At 40.5% G+C, this 19654-nt stretch overlaps 1 protein-coding gene and 1 long non-coding RNA gene across 5 annotated transcripts; one reads left to right on the top strand and one right to left on the bottom strand.

Annotated features, from left to right (window-relative positions):
* Window positions 1–897: 897 nt before the first annotated feature.
* LOC127613231 (uncharacterized) lies at window positions 898–7098 on the bottom strand. Its single transcript, XR_007966110.1, has 2 exons — window positions 6954–7098; window positions 898–6781 (listed from the first exon to the last, which is right to left on the bottom strand). It is a non-coding gene; the product is annotated as an uncharacterized LOC127613231 (long non-coding RNA).
* On the top strand, window positions 5356–18195 carry septin3 (septin 3). Of its 4 annotated transcripts, XM_052084152.1 has the most exons (12): window positions 5356–5567; window positions 6003–6283; window positions 6469–7083; window positions 10342–10740; window positions 11618–11746; window positions 13775–13856; window positions 14001–14138; window positions 14387–14504; window positions 15960–16055; window positions 16147–16243; window positions 16326–16377; window positions 16684–18195. In XM_052084152.1, the coding sequence occupies exons 1-12, from the start codon at window positions 5356–5358 to the stop codon at window positions 16802–16804; spliced, it is 2340 nt and encodes a 779-aa protein (XP_051940112.1). In that variant the 3' UTR covers window positions 16805–18195. The 4 variants fall into 4 exon arrangements, with proteins under 4 accessions (XP_051940112.1, XP_051940113.1, XP_051940114.1 ...); XM_052084155.1 differs by lacking the exons at window positions 5356–5567; window positions 6003–6283; window positions 6469–7083 and adding exons at window positions 8740–8906; window positions 9097–9119; XM_052084153.1 differs by lacking the exons at window positions 5356–5567; window positions 6003–6283; window positions 6469–7083 and adding an exon at window positions 7168–7291.
* Window positions 18196–19654: the final 1459 nt, after the last annotated feature.

Here is a 19654-nt window from a genome sequence, read left to right on the forward strand (position 1 = left end):
GCATGGTAGGCTGATTGGACGCTCTAAATTGTCCCTAGGTGTGAACGTGAGCGTGGATGGTTGTTCGTCTCTGTGTGCCCTGCGATTGGCTGGCAACCGATTCAGGGTGTCCCCCGCCTACTGCCCGGAGAGAGCTGGGATAGGCTCCAGCACCCCCCGTGACCCTAAGTGAGGATCAAGCGGTTGGGAAGATGAATGAATGAATGAATGAATGAGTCAGTGAGAATAATGGTGGCTCTGTAGGACTGTTGTAAAGTAGGAGCAGCACAATGAATTGACGTTTAAAATCACAAGTGTCAAACCCCGATCCTTGCGGACTGCTATCCCGCATGTTTTTGACATTTCCGTCCCCCGGCACACTTGATCCTATGATCGGCAAGTTTTGCAGGAGCCGTATAACGATCCTGATTGTGTGAGTCAGGTGTGTAAGGGAAACGTCTAAAACATGCAGGATATGGCCCTCGAGGAACGGAATTTGACACCTGTGTATTAAATCATGATGCACTGAGTGCTATTTTCCTGTTGTTGTTTTTTAGCACCACAGAATAACTCTCATTTCTCCTCTCTCCCAACATGGAGACCCGCTTCTTCTGCCTCGTCCGTTTCGGACGCGCCCTACCTCCGAAGCCCCCAGCCATGTCGTGGTTGTTTTTGGACTGGTTTGTGCCACTGTACCTGCTGGTTTCAGTCTTGGTGCTGGCGGGCTTCGGAGCATGCCTGTACTTCCTGGAGCCCGGGCTGCACGACACACACATGTGGAGCAACAAAAGCACCAGACATCGCCCATTGGTGGCAAGCGTGAACTGCAGAGATGATGACACAGATGCTCTCATTTGATCCCATGGGTAGGCTGGGGGGGGGCTTCAACAATGGAAAGGAGGGATGATCTGATAAGCCTTATCCCGTCACACCAACTTTTCTCTGATCCCAAACATATTGTGGGTTTTTTTTTTTTTTTAATCCCGGGGTGAATCAGACTGAAGTGAAACAGATGAGTTTGACTGTAAATTATGCCAAAACGAGATTGTGGAGGGCCATGATGGCCTTTGATAGGCTTGATGTCGACATGCCATTGTCCACTTGTGCCATTTTTTAACATGCGCTGTTGTTTTTTTCTTTTTGTTTGTTTGGGCTACCATTTCAAGTGTCATATATAATGGTTTTGATTGAGTTATTCCTAATTTTCAAGTGGCATATAAAACCAGACACTTCAGGCAACCTTGCATAATCCATCAAGAGCCAGTATTTATCTTTTATTTTTACAACTGTCTACTATTGATAAGATAAGATATCCTTTATTTGTCCCACACTGGGGAAATTTACAGCCTCCAGCAGCAAGAATGTAGGTAGAAAGAAGAAAGAAGAAGAAAAAAATGACAAACACCGTTCAAATAAGTGCAATATAAACACAAAATGGATAAATCGCAGTGCCATTTACAATTGTCTTTCACATCATTTAATTATTATTATTATTGTTATTATTTTTATTCAGCAGCCTGACAGCAGTCGGTAGGAACGAGCGTCGTTATCTCTCCTTCTTGCAGCGCGGGTGTAACAGTCTCTGGCTGAAGGAGCTACCAAGTACTGTCAGGGCAGGCTTGAGGGAGTGGGAGGGACTGCCCATCATAGCTTTTAGCTTAGTTAGCATCCTTCGGTTGCCCACCTCCTCCAGAGTGTCAAGGCAGCAACCCAGGACAGAACTGGCCTTCCTGACCAGTCCCTCCAGTCTCTTTTTGTCCCAGGCTGAGATGCTGCCTGACCAGCAGACAATGCCATAATGGATGGCCGAGGCCACCACCGAGTTATAGAATAATTATAATAAGTTATATGGCTTTAGAGATTTGTTTTGCACATAAAACAGCTCACAGTTTTATTGGGATCATATTCAAAAACAGATTCATCTCAATAAATGTGTTGGTTGTCGAAAGGTTTATTTCAGTAGTTCAATCCAAAAAGTGAAACTCATCTATGTATAGTCATTAAACACACACGCTCTCTTCTCTCTCTCTCTCTCTCTCTCTCTCTCTCTCTCTCTCTCTCTCTCTCTCTCTCTCTCTCTCTCTCTCTCTCTCTCTCTCTACGTGTTAGATAGATATATGGGGGTGGGGGGGTATTTGCTAGGTTTTTTTCAAACATTACTTGATATCTCAACGTTAGTTTAAAATGCTCTTCCATTTTTAATGGCCTTTCCCTCATAAATTCAATCCCATCTAGTCAATTTCTCTTCCCATAATGTTAAGTTTGGCGTGCGATCCGACCGCACTGATTTTAATACCAATAAGGGATGCCATTGCAATTTCTGGGACTCAGCTAGGTACCATCTCACAAATGCCCATTATTCCCAATTCTACCTGTGCAAAGTCTAGCAAAATACCAAAAACTCCACCCATGCGTACTGACAGACTGCCCTTTGCGTTAGACTTGGGCTGTGAATATTAATGGAGCCAAAAGAGGTAAGCCCAAAGTTATTTATAGTCCTCCTCTGAGTTCAGTTAATGACATGTTGAAATGTTATTTTTTTAGCTGGGAATGACACAAGAGAGAAGTCGTGTTAAGGGATATGAATTAAAAACAAACAAACAAACAATTATTTTGTTTTTACATGTTGAATTTTCTAACAATTATGAAAAAGCATTCGAAAGCATCATGGTAACTTCAATTAAACATTACTTTGCCACATCATTGTGTAGTTTTCATGCTAAACAAGACCCATTTAATTTATACACATTCATCCCAAAATTAGGCAATGAATAAATTTGTGCTTTGCTGTGCATCATTAACAATTAGAAGATATCCGTTGGGACTCATTGCAATTGCTTCCGACCATGCACATCTAGTTCCGTTTAACAACCCCATCTGTGTATCATGGCAGTTAGTGTGGTGTCAAAACGCTTATGTTCTTCATGTTTCTGTTCCCTTATTTAGCTGCAAAAGATCAAATATTACAAACAACTGAATGTCCATATGACACAGTGCCATTTTACAACCACTGCAAACACACAACCAATCAAAACTGTGCATGATTATCTTTTGTATTGGATCACATTTTCAGGTGTACTTAATGTTGTAGCCGTTGACGCTGTTAATCAGGGGGTGGGCAACGTACAGCCTGCGGGGCCAAGACTGGCCCGTCAAGCATTTACATGAACAAGAGTCCTGTAATATTGCTTGCAGGAATTTAGGCTCTTGTGTGTTGTTGTTGGTTGTTGTTGTTATCATTGCTAAAATTATTTAATGAATGTATTTTTTCATTGGTATTTTATTAATTATTTGGTGATTTATTGTGAATGGTAAATATATGTGTTAAAATGTACTAAATGATGGAACAAAATTAATAACATATATATATAGGCCTTTAAAACAAAAATTTGCTTTTTTTTCTCCCCAACCTCTTCTACAAATCACCTGCCCCATCTGTCTGTTTTCAAAATAAAATGGGGCCCTTGAACCCCAAAAGTTTGCCCAGCCCTGTTGCAAATCTTGATACAACAACAGATTCTGAGACGCATGTGGATGGTTTGTGTGACAGTGTAGTAGTGACGATAGTACAATGTGTGACCTATAAAAGTAGCAGATGCATGTTTGTAGATCACAGAAAATGGCATCCAGAGAGATCTTTTGTTGTATTGACTGTGGGTGAGTCATGTGCTTCCTTATCTTTTCACACCAAAAATAAAAAATATGTTCTGTAAGTGGTGATGAGTATGTGTGATGTCAAGAGCAGGACAGAGCTCCGGGCAAGGATGCAGTGTGGGTGCGAAACAACAGTGCAGGCTCAGTGTGCAGGAATCACGAGAATGGCGTCCGTCCGCCCACAATGCCCACTGTGTCCTCTCTCGTCACACTATTTGTCTCCTTTCCTCACTCAAGTCTGACAACAACCAGACAACAGCCTCCATGTGCAGGTTAGTGACTTTTACTGCCATGAATGGTTGTAATAGTTTGGGATATTTCATTGGAGTTGGTTTTGCTGATATAAATACAATAAAATGAACCCTGAACGCTCATATATGAGGTTATTTGACAAAGACGACATTTATGCAATCATAATAATTTCTTTTATGAGCATAAGTTGTAGTTTCTGTTAGTTTTCTTTTTTCAGCCTTTTTGTTTTTCCTAAAATATTTTATTTTGTTAACGAAATTGTTTTTCCAATTGTAATTTTTTTTTTCATTAACTGTAATAACCTTTTTTCTGAGTCACTTATTCTTCCGTACAACTAGTGTGTAACCATTTCTCTGAATCAGAAGGGGACGACAAAATAGGTCAAATCAGGGAATGACCGTCGCCTATTCAGATTTCAGACACAGTCCTCGATTCTTCGACAGCTAACACTGTTAGAACCACTTAATAAACTGCCCGTTACACCCCAATAGAACTGACAAGCTCAGTCCTATTAGTAGAGTTCAGTTCTAGATAGGACTGAATTATTGTAAAAATGCCAAGAAACTAGTTGCATCATTCCTTCGAGAACTGTACTCTACTGTCTCAAATGCATTTGTTCCACTTTAATATCAGCCGTCCTTGAATTATATCGCATCGTTTTTTATTGGAGAGATACACACCCGTCGTAAAAATAAATATATAAACAATGTTTCTAATTATTATTATTATTTAATCTCCTAAATGCTTTTTTGTGTGTGTAGAAATCTGTGAGGTGGCAGGTAATGACAGGTTAGGATAACTGGCAGAGTTCATGAACAAGTTTGTTCAAAATCTGGTTCCGGTTCCAACAAAAAATTAAGACTGCTGTTTCAGTTAGCAACATTTACACAGTTAATTTAAGATGGCGCTACCTTGTTTGATGCTCTTACTCTGAAAGACAAAGCGAACCACTTCCAGTCGTGAAAGCGGTTGATGTAGGTACGGTTGTTCTTCAAGTAAAAATGTGTGTAACATCCATCCATCCATCCATTTTCCGAACCGCTTGATCCTAACTAGGATCGCGGGGGGTGCTGGAGCCTATCCCAGCCGTCTTTGGGCAGTAGGCGGGGGACACCCTGAATCAGTTGCCAGCCAATCGCAGGGCACACAGAGACGAACAACCATCCACACCCACACTCACAATTTAGAGCACAGTAATGCTAAAATGTTGAGTAATGTCTCTTTGTGATGGTTTATTCACAGTTCAACTCGCCTGACTACGTTAACTTTGCACTTAGTCTAAATGCTGGTCTGCCTCTAAAAATAAATGGAGGAATGGGTCTGCATTTGTACACCTGGATTTGTTTCGTTAATTGCCTTTTTCCCCATTAGGACTGGCAAGCCTCCTCCAAATGTTTCTTTATTTCATTCTTCATCAGGTTTCACTCCCATCTCATTTCCCCAACGTAAAAAGCAGCAGACGAAAGAAGAATGAGCGTATTTGACCGCCTGTCACCTTTAATCCCTCGTCTGTCGGCGTCCTCCAAACTAGCGAAAGATCATCCTCATCTTCCTCATCCTACGCACCTTTCTTCCGCTCCTTTGTCTGCTCCCCTGAAAAGGAAAGGAGTTGACATGCCTTCGTATAGGCTCGAGGGTGTCACCTACGGAAGAAATCAAAAGAAGCTCTCGGGCGCTGACAGGTAAAAAAATAAATAAATGGATCGAGTATTTTGGGTGGTTAAAAAAACACATTTACAGCAATACCATTGGCTTCGAAGTCCCGCTCTTGTATGTGTACCCCGCCCCCCCCCCCCCCCCTTTTTCTACTTTGGGCTCCTGTTGAGGTGTAATACCGCCCTTGACCACAAGATAGCGGCACACACTTTGAGACTAAATTTGCGAGAGCAAAAAGTAATCAACACAGACGAGTTTGTGGTGCCGTTTTGTGCTGCTGTATTGCCTTTCTATATACTAATACTTGGTTTCGAGATGAAAGTATTGTTATTAAGAGCTGGATCGAAATAAGCCAAGTAGCCATTGAAGTTGGTCAAAAAGGTACAAAGTGCATAGCCGCCACTTATGAATAGTGAACTCATTCCATACGTTCTCTTGAATATTTTTATCTGTCTCTCCAGCTCCACATGTTTTGGCCCTGCTTGCTCATCACCGTGTCCTCCTTCGAGTAAACACGGCCAGCATCTGCAGAGGAATGAGGGTAGAATAACTGTAAAACGTCCTGCAACGACTTCCGTTTCCTTTTCGGCAAAGACGAACACCTCCACTTCTGATGGTCTTCAACTAAAAACGAGCCTTTCACGTCTTTCCCATGTTCCCTACGCATTACAGGACCAGATTGAGCCCCAATCCAGGAGGGATAGGCTTGATCAGAAAGAGTCGTGGGACTTTTCCAATCGAGGTATGCATAGACAAAGTTGGCGACAGCTGATTGCGCAAAATCCTCCAAGACAATAAATACAAACAGCAACAAGCGATTGAAGCATATATATAAATTTGTGTGTGTGTGTGTGTTTAATTTGCACATAGTTTTTAAATTAAGAATTACATGCCTCATTTCATCTGGTTGTGTCTTGTTTCTTCAAGCCCAATTGTTGCAGTGTTCTTCTCAGCCTGGATATGAAAAAATGCACTCTGAGAACCAAGCAGCTGGACAGATGACTCCTGAAAAGTCTGAGGCCAGCGGTGAGGCCTGGAGAACACGCTGGAGAGAGGATCCCTGCATCACTCACCTCAGGTGGCATCCTGAAGAAGATAATAAAAATATATTATACAACACAAAAGTCAAGGCTGAATCCATAGAGAAGCAAAGATTCTGGTCGAAGCCTCAGATGGATGTTGCGGTTGAACAGGAATGCAGCAGTTACTCAAGGGACAAGGCTGGAACAACGCAGGCTCCCTGGTGGACATACGGAGGAACAACATTTAAGACATACCTGGTGCATCCTTCGCAAACATCACCTGTATCGCACAGTGGAATCGCATCAACAACTGTCGATGAAGTTAATGACTTTCTAAAAGGAGCCAACAGTCTTGAAGCTACCACCAAATTGCGACAACATCCCTCGAACCTCGATGAGGAGCTTTTTGATGGGCCGTCTGCACCCGAATGTTCAAAAACGACTCCAAAAAGGCTTCCAGTCGAGGAACCAGATGATCCCTATTACGTCAGCATTTATTTCCCAGTTTCAGTTTATGAAGGTGAGTACGGAGCAGTCGAAAGAGGACTGAAGGCCATCTCAGGGTGTTGGGGGCGTGATCACACGCAGATCTTGCTGCTTATCAGTGTCGTAGCAGACATATTGAGTGACCAAAACATTGGTTAGCACAGTGTTTCAATGTGGTGCACATAAATATTTGAAGCAGACGAGCCAGGGAAGAATGGAAGGAGGAGATAACGTGCGTACAGGTGATTTACACAATTGCAGCAATTGCACATATAACGTACGTATATTTACGAACCTTTTCAGATGGGTCACATTTTTAAAAATGTGAAATCGAGATGAGGTTAAAAAATGTGCTCATAAATGATCTTCCTTTGAAGAACATTGTGTAAATAATTTGTTTATTTATTGATAATTACATTACGATGAACCTATTATTTGATTCGAAAAATATACAAAACATTTACATGTAAAAAGTTAAATGACTTATTTTAGCAGTATTACCAGATTATTATTATTTGATTACATTAATGAATTCATACAACAATGGAAAAATAAAACATTTTAAATAACATGTTTCAATGAAACATGTGTAAATTAATGCAACATATCCTCGACCACGTATCATAATGTCCAAAGTCATTTGCCAATATTTTGAGAGAACATGCAATTTTTAGAAAACACATTCATATTTTTTTTAATTTCGCTTACTTGTTCACCCATCTGATTGAAGTTTGGTTACAATATCAATTAAAAAAAAATACCAATGTGTGTTCTGAAAATTGTTTTTCCTCATTTCCCAAAAATATTGTGAAATGACTTGAACAATTATGTGGCTGACAAAATATAGGAATCTTCCACAGTGGGCAGGATTAAAATATGGAGTGGGCCTTATGTGAGAAAGATGGAGGGATCGAGATACAGAGAGATAAAGAAAGATTAAAAAGAATATATGTACATATATACATATATAAAAATAAAAATATTTAAAAAAAAAATATATATATATATATATATATATATATATACACACACAAGATGTATAATTTTTAATGCCCCATCAGAAATTGTACATTTCAATTTGTTGAATTTTCTCGAAATTATCTCGCACTGTGCTCGAAGGTCACATATATTATTTGTCCTCTGCAAAGAATGACTCATCTTCGTGCTGACCTATGGAGAGAAGTTGAGACCTCTCAGTTTACGGTCTATCCATCGGTCTGTATTATACTGCCCTCAGGTGGCCAAGGCAGGCACACCAGAAAGAGCAGCACTTTGGTCGTTTAATTGATACGGTGTGACAAAAAACCTTCAACTTGCTGTATGTTTTTCTAGCATAAATTATTATGGAGTGCTACTTTTTCCTAATAAAATTACACATTGGGATCCTTTGGGTGATGGGGGGAGGGCAAATGACATTTCACCACTGTACTTCAATCTGTTTTTATTATATCATAAATAGGTTCAGGGTTCAAATTTTGGCCTTTCTATGTGAAGTCCCCATGCTAGCTTCTACTCACGTTTAGAAAACACGTACGTTTGACTCATTGAGGACAAAGTTGTCCAGTTGATTTTTGTCTATAAGTGTAATCAAAACGTCCGTGAACGAGCGACTAGTCCGTTGCGGTTTGTACGTAATGCGCATGCGCACAGAATCGGTCCCACGCCCTCTTTCCTCTCGTGTCGCCTTGGTAACGGAGGAAAAGAAAAGGAGGGAGTGGGGGAGCCAGAGGGAAGGACAAGAGAGGAGGAGAGGCACCCAGAACAATCTGCTCACCTCGCCACCGCCGTGTCAGAAACTACTTGGTTGAAATTAGGCGAGATTAGCTGCCTTCCGAAGAGACGTCGTCGCGTCTTCAGGTTAGTGACGAAGCAGTCGCTTGCATTGCTACGCGTGGCTCCTCTTCGCCGCTAGCCGTCTTGCTTGTCCAACGCGAGACAATAGGGCCCGACACAGGCTGCTATCGGATGATTTTTTGTTGTGACGAACCGGAAGACGAAGGCGCTTAATGTGGTCTTTTCTTGTATTGTTCACCTCACACATGGAAAGGTGTGTTGAATTAAGAGGAACAGGTGGCAATTTTCAAGTATTCCTTCACTCCATCACCATCATGTGGCGACTCGCTCTTATTCGTCTCAGCATGCGCTGCTGTGACTGTGTGCATGCATGTGTGCCAAATGGCAGCACAGTACATTGCAGGGCTAGTGCATGTCGTAAAATGTGCACTGACAGCCAGGGCGACCTGCTTCATGAGGACCAGATTGCACTAAAAGGAAACATGACTGGAAGCAGGCAGCTCCATGTGCCCAAAGCCTGCAGGCTGGGACCTCACTTGTCTTTTATCTGTTCTTTTTATTAATATTTACCATCTGTCAGCTAAAAGGAGTGCTTGATTCAGCCCAAGCAGCATGCTTTAAAAAATATATGTATATACCTCAAGTGGTGTCACAGTCAAGCATGTCTGCCTGGTTAAATATTTAAAATGGTGTCTGGGTGTAATACAGTGGCGAGGATCCTGATTCCTTTCTCCTTGTTTCTCACTAAATTCTGAACATTTTTTTTTATTTTTATGTATTAGTAGCTTCTGTAGGTCAATTATTTCAGGGCTTTTTATGGCAGCTCCTCTGCGATATTTACCCTAAAATCTGCACTCACAGGCAAAAATGCAAATCTTCAAGAAATTGCATTTTATCAATTGGAATATTAATAAATGTTCCAATTGCAATATGATTTTCAACATTTGCCATTGCATGACTAATGTGAACTTCATGTAATAACCGCACTTTGGCCTCAACAGTTTGTGTCCAGACTTTTGGGGCATTTTTTTTCCAACATGCTGGACCAAATACTCTTGTGTTGCATGATCATGATTATGATGAATGACTGTGTAGCATCGGTGTCCAAAATCCAGCTTGCGGCCTATTTAATGCCCTAAAGCTTGGCACATGGCATGTTCCAATAAAGTAGGACAGTGTGGTTACCTGGTGATGAACGTGTCTGCCTCACAGTTCTGAGGCTCAAACTTCATTCAAGCGATTCATTCAACTAATATCACAGTCCTTATACTCTGGAAAAACAAATAAACACTCAGTGGGTCGGATCAAAGAACAGAACAGGTCAATTCTGGCCCATCAGCCATACATTTCCCATCCCTGATGTTGAAGGGAGTTGGTGACCCAGCTACAGAAATAAAGGAGCAGGCGACCCAGCTGCTCCACTGACCTACTTCTTATAGATAGACAGACTTTCTGGATGAAGATTGATATATATTTTTTATTTCTCTCTCCTCTACAGACATGTCGGACATAGTTCCTCCAGAAGTGAGACCCAAACCGGCCGTCCCCGCTAAACCCCCCAATGTGGGCACTCCCTCCCCCTCCAACCCCTTCCCGCCACAGGGCATGGGTGGCGTGGGTGGAGTATCCGCGCCGGCTCCCAGTGCCATCCCCGTGCCCATCGGGAGTCACGCCCCGAGCCTCGGGGGCTCTCATGCCATTGGTCACGGTGTAGGCCACAGTGTGAGCCACGGTGCGGGTCATGCTGCAGCCCACCTTGGGGGCCACGGTCACAGCACCTCCAACAGCACCAGCGGGGGGTCCACTTTGCTGGGGTACATCGGGATTGACACCATCATCGAACAGATGAGGAAGAAGACAATGAAGACGGGCTTTGATTTTAACATCATGGTTGTCGGTGAGTGTGACTCTCAAGAACGTATCAACTTTCTTGAGATCTCGTAAAAGCTTGTGAGACGTCAACATCGTGGGGGGAAAAAAAGCAAAAAGAAAGGGTGGGCAAACTACGGCTCAAAAGCCACATGAGACTCACTAAGGGTTCAAAATCCAGAGTCACACTGTATATATGATGAATGCAGCCATATAATTCTTAAAATTGGAAGTTATAATGTATTTTTAATTTCATTTATTTCACCAGATAAACTGGTCATTTATTTAAATCATGCATATAAACGTAAAATGTTTCTGTATATTTTTAAATAATAAAAATGTATTGATTGTAACATTAGTATTAATTATGCTATTTTTAAGATCAACTATTCTACATGCACATTTAAACTTTATTTATTTTTATATATGTGTTTAAAAGTTTTACCAGACCCCATCCATTCATTTATTAAAGTTTACGCAACCTTCATTTAATGGAATAATTTACTTTAGCTTTTTCACCGCGATTCCAGATGGGTAAAATGTGATAATAAGCCTAGAACTGGAAATAAAACTAATTGGCTGGTCATAAAATAGGACACTTGGTCCTGTCTGCTCCGTACAAGATGGGTGAAGTCACAACATCAAAAAATTAAAAGGAACTCAATATACACTCGACAGCTTTTTTAGTCTTTGTGTGACGTCCCAAACACAAACGCCAATCCTCCAAGAACGTTTGACACTGCGTCTATCATCTCTCATCAGGATTAAACTTCAGCACACATTTATTGTTTATATTTTTTTCCATTATAAATCCTAATTTACTGTCCCGCCCTATCGTACCGTGAAGTAGGACACCAACAGCATCCTTTTCAGGCCTCTTGATCAGAGACCCTTTTCACCATCAGGTCACAGCGGTCTGGGCAAGTCAACTCTGGTGAACACCTTATTTAAGTCGCAGGTGAGCAGGAGGAGTGCTGGATGGTCCCGCGATGACAAGATCCCCAAAACTGTCGAGATTAAATCTGTGTCTCACGGTGAGTACACGCAGCGCCACGCACTCAGCATTTCTATCTTTAGAAATGAAATAATGCACTCGCCAACTCAATTCTCATGCAGGATGTTGATATGGGAGGCTTACATCTTTCTGTCTAACGGGGCAACTCAAGAGGATCTGGGTTCTGACACAGAGTCAACATGTTGATCCATATATAAACAAATTCAGGGCAGTGGAGCGCGTTGGGATTTTTAAAAAGAGGCTCAAGTCCAGCTTTTACGAGTTGAGCGTTTCACCTTGTTTTCATAGCTACGGTAATCTTTTTATTCAAGCTATCTAGCAGTCAATTTTGAGATCACTTGGGTTTAATTGCCATCATGCTATAGCCCATTAGCATGTTGGCATTCAGGCTATGACAAAGCAAAACCATAATTCAGTTGGTGTCAGAAAAACTATGATGACTATTTAAGTGAACTCACCATCTGGTATAAAATCTCCATTTTGTGCAAAACAAGCGTTGTTGCAAATCTCCGGTGATATCAAGTGTTGAAAAGGTTGACCTTTTTTTCTACATGTCCATTTATGACTAAAGCTTCAATGTGACAAATGTTATGTAGTCATCAGCCATCTTAGACTGTCCTTGACTGGATCGCTTTCCTTGAATGCCCGTCGGCAGTATTTTGAGCAAACACTGATGTGGAGGTAGACTTATGAGACTTGCTTAAAGGCTTCCCTGAAGATAAATCACACCAATGCTTTTGTCAGTCCTTTCAGCTAGACGTTTCTACTAAAACTGCACTGGTGTGAGGATAAACATTGTACGGTATCCTCTGTGATTTAGAGCACCAGGGAGTTAGAGGTCATAAATCGGTGATAAGCTGCTGGGCTGGTCCATTTTTATGGCCATTCCTGCAGCGACAAATTACACATTTGCTATTAATCAACATTTTCATAAATGAATCCAGCCCTTTTCTGGAGCACTTGTCCTAATTAGGAGCCTTTCCTCACGGCTGACTTCGGGCGGGAGGCTGGGTACACCGTGGGCTGCTTGCCAGCCACCGCAAGGCACATATAGATGAACGACACACAACCTACAGTATGATTGTAGGTGGTAGGCAAAACCACTATTTCAAAATGCTGTCCTCATTCATTAATAAAATACAGTGAAACTCCTCAACAATGAAATCAGGTTTGTAGCAAGAACATTTTCACTACAGGGGACTTTTCACTGAAGCAAATTTGATCTCAGACATAAACACAAAGGCACACAAAAAACGTATACGTGTACTTTTTTATTTTATTCCAATAGTCCATAAGTATGAGCATACACTTATTTGACACTTCATATAGCCAGCGTAGAAAGAAAAAAAGGGAAAGAAATTGCATAATGATCAGCATTGACTTTCACTTACATCAATTTCTTGCATATTGTCTTTTATTTTTCCTTTATTTTTCATCTTCATTTTTATTACCTTTATCCTGTCTTCAAGCATTAAAGGTTTTCGTGCTTTCTACTTTCTACTCCTTGTTATGCAAAGGTCCGTTTTGTCGCTATTTTAGCAATGCATTTTAGCAACGTCAGTGCTGCGTCTGAAACAAATAATTGCCTGTACTACTGCGCATGTGTAAACCAGTGTGGTGGTTGCTGTTGCCGTTTCCGAACGAAGCAGTCGAGGTTGCTGTGGCATGCTGAGGTTGAATTAGACTTTTGCGGAAGGCTTGTTTTTGTTGTAGTGAATCTCGTTGCGAGGCAAGAGTAGAGAAAACCATTTCGTATAACGGAACAGGGGAACCTTTCGTTGTAGGGGGAGCAGAAACGTGGGAATGGCTCTCATGCATGAACATTTTTTCACACTTGCGGGTATTTTTGCCCATGTAGGTCTCGTTGTAGAGGCGTTTCACTGTACCCCAAATGTTTTGGGGTTTTTTTTCCGAAAATAATTACAGTTTACTGCTTTCTCTCCTATTTTGGTTTGCACAGGAGAGCTTTGAGGACAACGATCTCCTCAAACGGGAGTAGTGAGCACGTATTTTGTATTTTCATTCTTATGCTTCTTTATATGCGCAGTTATTGAGGAGGGCGGCGTGAAAATGAAGCTGACTGTTGTCGACACCCCGGGCTTTGGGGATCTAATCAATAATGACAACTGGTGAGTGGGTTTCCACTTCCTGTACAGATTGACTTCACGATATGAAACTTCAAACGCCGAATTACAGAGGATGGGGCAACTGTTTAGCCCTCCACATTTTTTGTTTTAACCTGCTCAATTTCACTCTTTCATTTGCGTCGGCAGCTGGGAGCCCATCTGCAAGTATATCAATGAGCAGTATGAAAAGTTCCTCAAAGAGGAGGTGAATATCACCAGAAAGAAGCGCATCCCAGATACCAGAGTGCACTGCTGTCTCTATTTCATCTCCCCGACTGGACACTCGTAAGCGGGACTCTTTTTCATTCTCCTCACTGTATTTCATCCTTTCATCTGCATCATCAAAATGCGACCGAGAGAAGCTCTTACTCTCAGAGCAGTGAAGGTTAATGAGACAGATGAGACACGACAACTTCATTTCCCCGGCCTCCGTTTGCCATTCTAATTATTAGCGCTTGTGCATTCATGGAGGGTGACAGTTCCCCTCCCAACCAACTCTCTCGTCTTTTTCATTTATGGACCGTACACGACAGACTACGGCAGCTCGACGTGGAGTTCATGAAGCGCTTGAGTCACTCCGTCAACATCATCCCTGTGATAGCCAAGGCTGATACCATGACGCCCGACGAGAGACAGGAGTTCAAACAACGGGTGAGTGGTGCTCCATTGGAGAAAGCACGCATACCTTTTGCTTATTATTGTGGCTGTGTTACACTCAGCTGTGAATCTCTTTACACTTCTAAACGATGGCATTTTTCAAATTAAATACATGGGCGGAATCCTTGTACCTCCAAAATCATCCCTTTTCCGGAGACCGTCATGTTTGTTCAACAGTTACAATTACATTACATTACATGATGATATCGATTTTCAACACTACGGAATGGTCATTAAGTTTTAAAATGATATCAAGTGCTACAAACAACAAAGCAAAGAAAATGCGGAAAAGTGGTTCAGATTGCATGACTGTCTGTGTCTTACGTGTTGTGATGTATTATTTTGTTCTGATGCTATTTTGACTTCAAGATGGCGCCGCGATACTGGCTGCCTTTACAGCAGCTCCTGTACTTTGTGTTCTTTTACTTTCTTCCTTTCATAACTTTGCTGCTGTAAATTTGGAATTTCTCCATTGTGAGACGAATAAAGGTTTTCTTATTCTTAAAATAACAGCCACCCAGGTGGACTTACCAATGGTATCGATTTGTGAAAATAATATTCAATTTACCAAGTTGTGACATAGGTGGTTCTGGACTATTATTATTTATATTATTATATTTTATTATTTAATTTTAATTATTATTGTTTTTTAAAAGTATATTAGATATTATTTGTCACCGTAACATTATGCAATTTGAACATCAACTTAGCACTTAAGTTGGATATTCAGCTCGCATCCCACTTAGTGGCAAAGATTAAACAAAGGCCACATATGTTCAAAGAAAGTTTGAACATGTTAAAACTGTTTGCAACCACTAAAACTATTTGAGAATGCCCGGCAAACGTCTTTGTGACCTCGAACGAACACTAATGAAAAAAAAAAATCAAGGTTTGCAAATGCTCACAAACTTTTGCTTGTTAAGATGGGCAAAATAAAACTGTCTAAATTCATGATTAAATTATAACAGATTGCATATGTCACCAAAACAACATAAAAACAACGAAATAAATATTTCGCAAAAAAAAAACATTTCATAAAGATTAAATCTAAGCATATTCTACTTAAACGTTAACCCTTTCACGCATCCTGTAACCTGATAAGCTGTCCACTGTCATAACCGCTGTCCCCGAAAGGGTTAAATACAACTGAACAGCACTTAAGGAGTGATATTTTTTTCACATACCACCAAAGGGGCCTATGATGCGAATCAATTTTTCAATTATGAAAAAAAAGAAGGAAGATGGGCCAATAGGGTTGAGCTCAAACTTATTGCCAAATCAGCATGTATTGTATTGTATTGTATTGTATTGTATTGTATTGTATTGTATTGTATTGTATTGTATTGTATTGTATTGTATTGTATTGTATTGTATTGTATTGTATTGTATTGTATTGTATTGTATTGTATTGTATTTACATTGTCTTGTTCTACCTGCTTTGTGATGCAGGTGAAAAAAGAACTGGAGATGAACGGCATAGAGTTTTACCCGCAGAAAGAGTTTGACGAGGATATGGAGGACAAGAGTGACAACGACAAGATCAGGGTGAGTGGTTTTGGGGGTTTTCCGCACAACACTCGCCAAACATCTCTCACGGCAGTCCGCTCAAGCTCATGGAAATGTCTTGCCTTCGCAGGAGGCGATGCCCTTTGCTGTGGTGGGCAGCGACAAAGAATATCAAGTGAATGGCAAGCGAGTTTTGGGGAGGAAGACCGCATGGGGAGTTGTCGAAGGTGAGCACTCGTTTCTTTGAACGTTCCCAGCATCCGCCACGCGAAAGGTATTGATGGGTTCTGCTTTTTGTTTTTGTCGTAGTTGAAAATAGGACTCATTGTGAGTTTGCCCAGCTTAGAGACTTCATCATCAGGTAAAAAAAATGTCTTCATTTGTATTCTCAGGGCACTGAAATAATCAAAATTGGACTTTTCTGGTTGTCTTAAGGGATGTTTTGCCTCTCATCCGAATAGGCTTCATCACTTCATGCATTCAGTTGTTTAAATTTGACGAAACCAAGAAATCACTGAGCAGGCACATCCCCACAAAGACAATAAAACCTTTCTACTCGTACTATTCTAGTAAAAAAAAGTGCACCTGGCCACTACATGATGAAATAGTCGACAAGGTTGATCTGAATTTACTGCATTTAAACACTAACACCCCTTTCTTTGCGCAGGTCTCATTTGCAGGATCTGAAGGAGGTCACTCATAACATTCACTACGAAACATACCGTGCCAAAAGACTCCATGAGAATGGAGGCCTGCACCCCGTTGACACCCAGGAAAGCAACCTGTAATCAGTCAGCGTTGTCGTACAACTTCGGTGATGCCGACAGATATGCTCGACATTATATGCTCATGACTGGCATCGCTGCATGCTTGAAACACACCTCAATGTGTACATATCAGTGTCATTTAATTGTTAATTTTTCGATAACCACCCCTTGCTAGTCAAAGTAAGTCAATATTTGGGTGTACCACCCATTGTCTTGGTGCCATGATACAAAAGACTGCCAATGCTGGGATGATGTTTGTGGGTTAGTCTGAGCTGAGGAGGAGTCCCAGCAACTTTGTTGAAGTTTTGTCTTTATTTTGGGTTTAGTACATACTGTAGGTGTTGTAACTGATGGACATATAGGCTCGTTTGATTAATCACAATTGGCATTCATGTGTGTCTCGCATAGAAAAACAAAATCTAATTTATCATTTTTAATTTCAAAACACTTTACAGGTACAAAACTGCAGTTTAACATATGTACGCTATCCAGACAAATCAACAAGAAGAGCACAAATGTGTGCCAGGGTTACATAACAACAGCATAATGTTTAACTCCGTCTCATAGGTGTTTAGTACCCAGCTGGCACGAGACGAGGCCTATTTATTTCATTTAAAGCCTACCTGTATGTAGCAGAAAAAGACCAATTGTGACGTCATTCACTTGACATACTCATCTCTACCACTTGGTGGCAGCACTCTTCTCCATGATATCTCTGGATCCTCGCAAGAAATTTCGCAAGGTTTTTGTTTGGGCGCGGGCGGGGTCGTTTTTGCCAATAGTTTTTTGTTTAAAAATAAGTCCAAAAGGTCACAATTAATCATTATTAAGTTATACTTAACCATATATCGCTTGGGGTTTAAAAGTATGACTCAACATGACTTCTCACTCTGTTACCGGTAAGTGTTCTTGCTGTGAGTACACAAATGTGCCAAAAATTACAGGCACTTTTTCAATCTGGTTCTTTTTTTTTTTTTAACGAATCTTTGTTTTATACAAACGCGCACATTTCTGTGATTTTGATTTGAGATACGAGATGTGTGACGCAAATTAGACACAGGTGTCTGTGATTTTGGTGAGGTCAGGAAACCGTGTGAGATCACTTCTTTGTGTGGTCTGTTCGCTTGTGCATGCTTGAATCTAAATGGTCTGTGCGCCCAAAGCCAATTACTGCACACTGCTAGTGTAACTATTTCGGAACATGTTATATTTAAACACAGGAAGTGGGGTGCCACACTGCAGTCTAGTGTCTACAAAGTTGGCAGTCAAAAGACAGATTGCTCATCTTTTGTGATTTCTAACCATCCATAACTTCTCAAAATTGCTGAAAATTCTTGAGATACAGTATATTTTACAGCATATTTTGTTTTATTTATTGGAATTTATTTAATAAATGTACATTCCCATGGAAATATTTTCATTTGAATGTTTTTAGTGAGTCTTTACACCACATTGAGAGATTGGATAAAACACATTGGATAAAACCCTCGTGTGGATTTCCTCCATGTCCTCTGGCTTCTTTCTTTCCATGTTCCAAAAAGAATGTTGGGCTCAAAGAAGAACTCAAATGAATCATTGGTTTTCAATTTGCAATCTTTAATCTGCGATATTTTATTCTGTCAAACCGACTCAATAATTTACCAATTCACTGGAGGTTTTTGTACTGTACATCCTGTTTGGACCACAGATTTTAGGCCAATGACAAAGATTTATTATTTTGCCAAGGGAATATTTTTTCCATGGCAAGGCTGCGTTCTGATCTTACCTACTGAAGGCAGCTAAAGAAGAACCACCAAGAATGGAGTCCACTTATAAAGCGCTTTATCTGTTCTACACCATATGGTGTCCAAACAAGCAGCAAGCGAAGGACTGGCAGAGCATCTGAAAGTAAGAAACTCTGAATTTGCCATATTTTTGTGGAGCCTTTTAAAAACGAAAGCTCAAAGTCTACAAGTCAATCTCTGTTGTACGTGGTGGTATGTGAAGGGGAAATGGCACTGTACACCTCGTATGTTCTGTGAATAATTCTGGTCCTAACTTCAATTAGTCACTAGCGATGCACACTATTTTACAATAATTATATACAAAGGATGTGATTGTTGAATAGCTTCTCGTCCTAATTGTATATATCTCGAGTTATTCAGTAGCTATGTGGATTATTTTACGCAAAATGATTCGATTGGGCAACACTGCTCCAGCAAGACTTTATTCTATTGCTATTTGCAGACCAACAAATAGCTTGGACAGTGTCTGTCTAATGATTTCAAAACTATGTGTGAAACAATTTTGTGTGCGTGTGTTTCATGAACACAAAAGTTTAAAAAATGTGTTTTTGCCAAGTACAATTACAGTATTTTCGTGCTATTTATGACACTATTGTAGTTATAAGAAGCATATGTTACTTTATTGCCGGTGCAGTAACATACGACGGGAGAGTTTGTTTTGTTTGTTTGTTTATTGAACATAAAACATATACAGTAATAATTTGACAGAAAATAAGGTAGATAAAAAAGTAAAAAGAAAGAAATCAGTCTTCATTCAACACAGTTATTATGTTCAAGGGAGTAGGATGAAGTAAAAAAACGTATCTAGTCCTACCCCGTTATGTGTTTATATCTACTAAATCATTTTATATCAATCAGAAAAGAAAAAGTAAGAAGAAGTCTCCATTAAGGCTCATACTTTACCCTTAACCGTGATATTTTCTCAACTTTTGGTTTGTATCGGGATTATATACATCCTCACCCTGGCACTCTTGTGTCAATTTTCTCTTGTATTCATAATGGATATTTCAATACCTTTCTCTATTTATCAACTTAGTTCTGATTTATCATTATATTTAATGTTTAGAATTTATCATTTTAACTCTGA

The sequence above is a fragment of the Hippocampus zosterae genome, chromosome 13 (genome assembly GCF_025434085.1).
Source record: "Hippocampus zosterae strain Florida chromosome 13, ASM2543408v3, whole genome shotgun sequence".
In the NCBI taxonomy this organism is placed as follows: Eukaryota; Metazoa; Chordata; class Actinopteri; order Syngnathiformes; family Syngnathidae; genus Hippocampus; species Hippocampus zosterae.

Bases quoted from the DNA above. Each gene is read 5' to 3' on its own strand.
- septin3 (XM_052084152.1), top strand. From the start codon at position 5,356: ATGAGCGTATTTGACCGCCTGTCACCTTTAATCCCTCGTCTGTCGGCG. The intron at 7,084-10,341 runs GTGAGTACGGAG...TCTCCTCTACAG, and splicing joins CCCAGTTTCAGTTTATGAAG to ACATGTCGGACATAGTTCCT. The intron at 14,139-14,386 runs GTAAGCGGGACT...CGTACACGACAG, and splicing joins ATCTCCCCGACTGGACACTC to ACTACGGCAGCTCGACGTGG.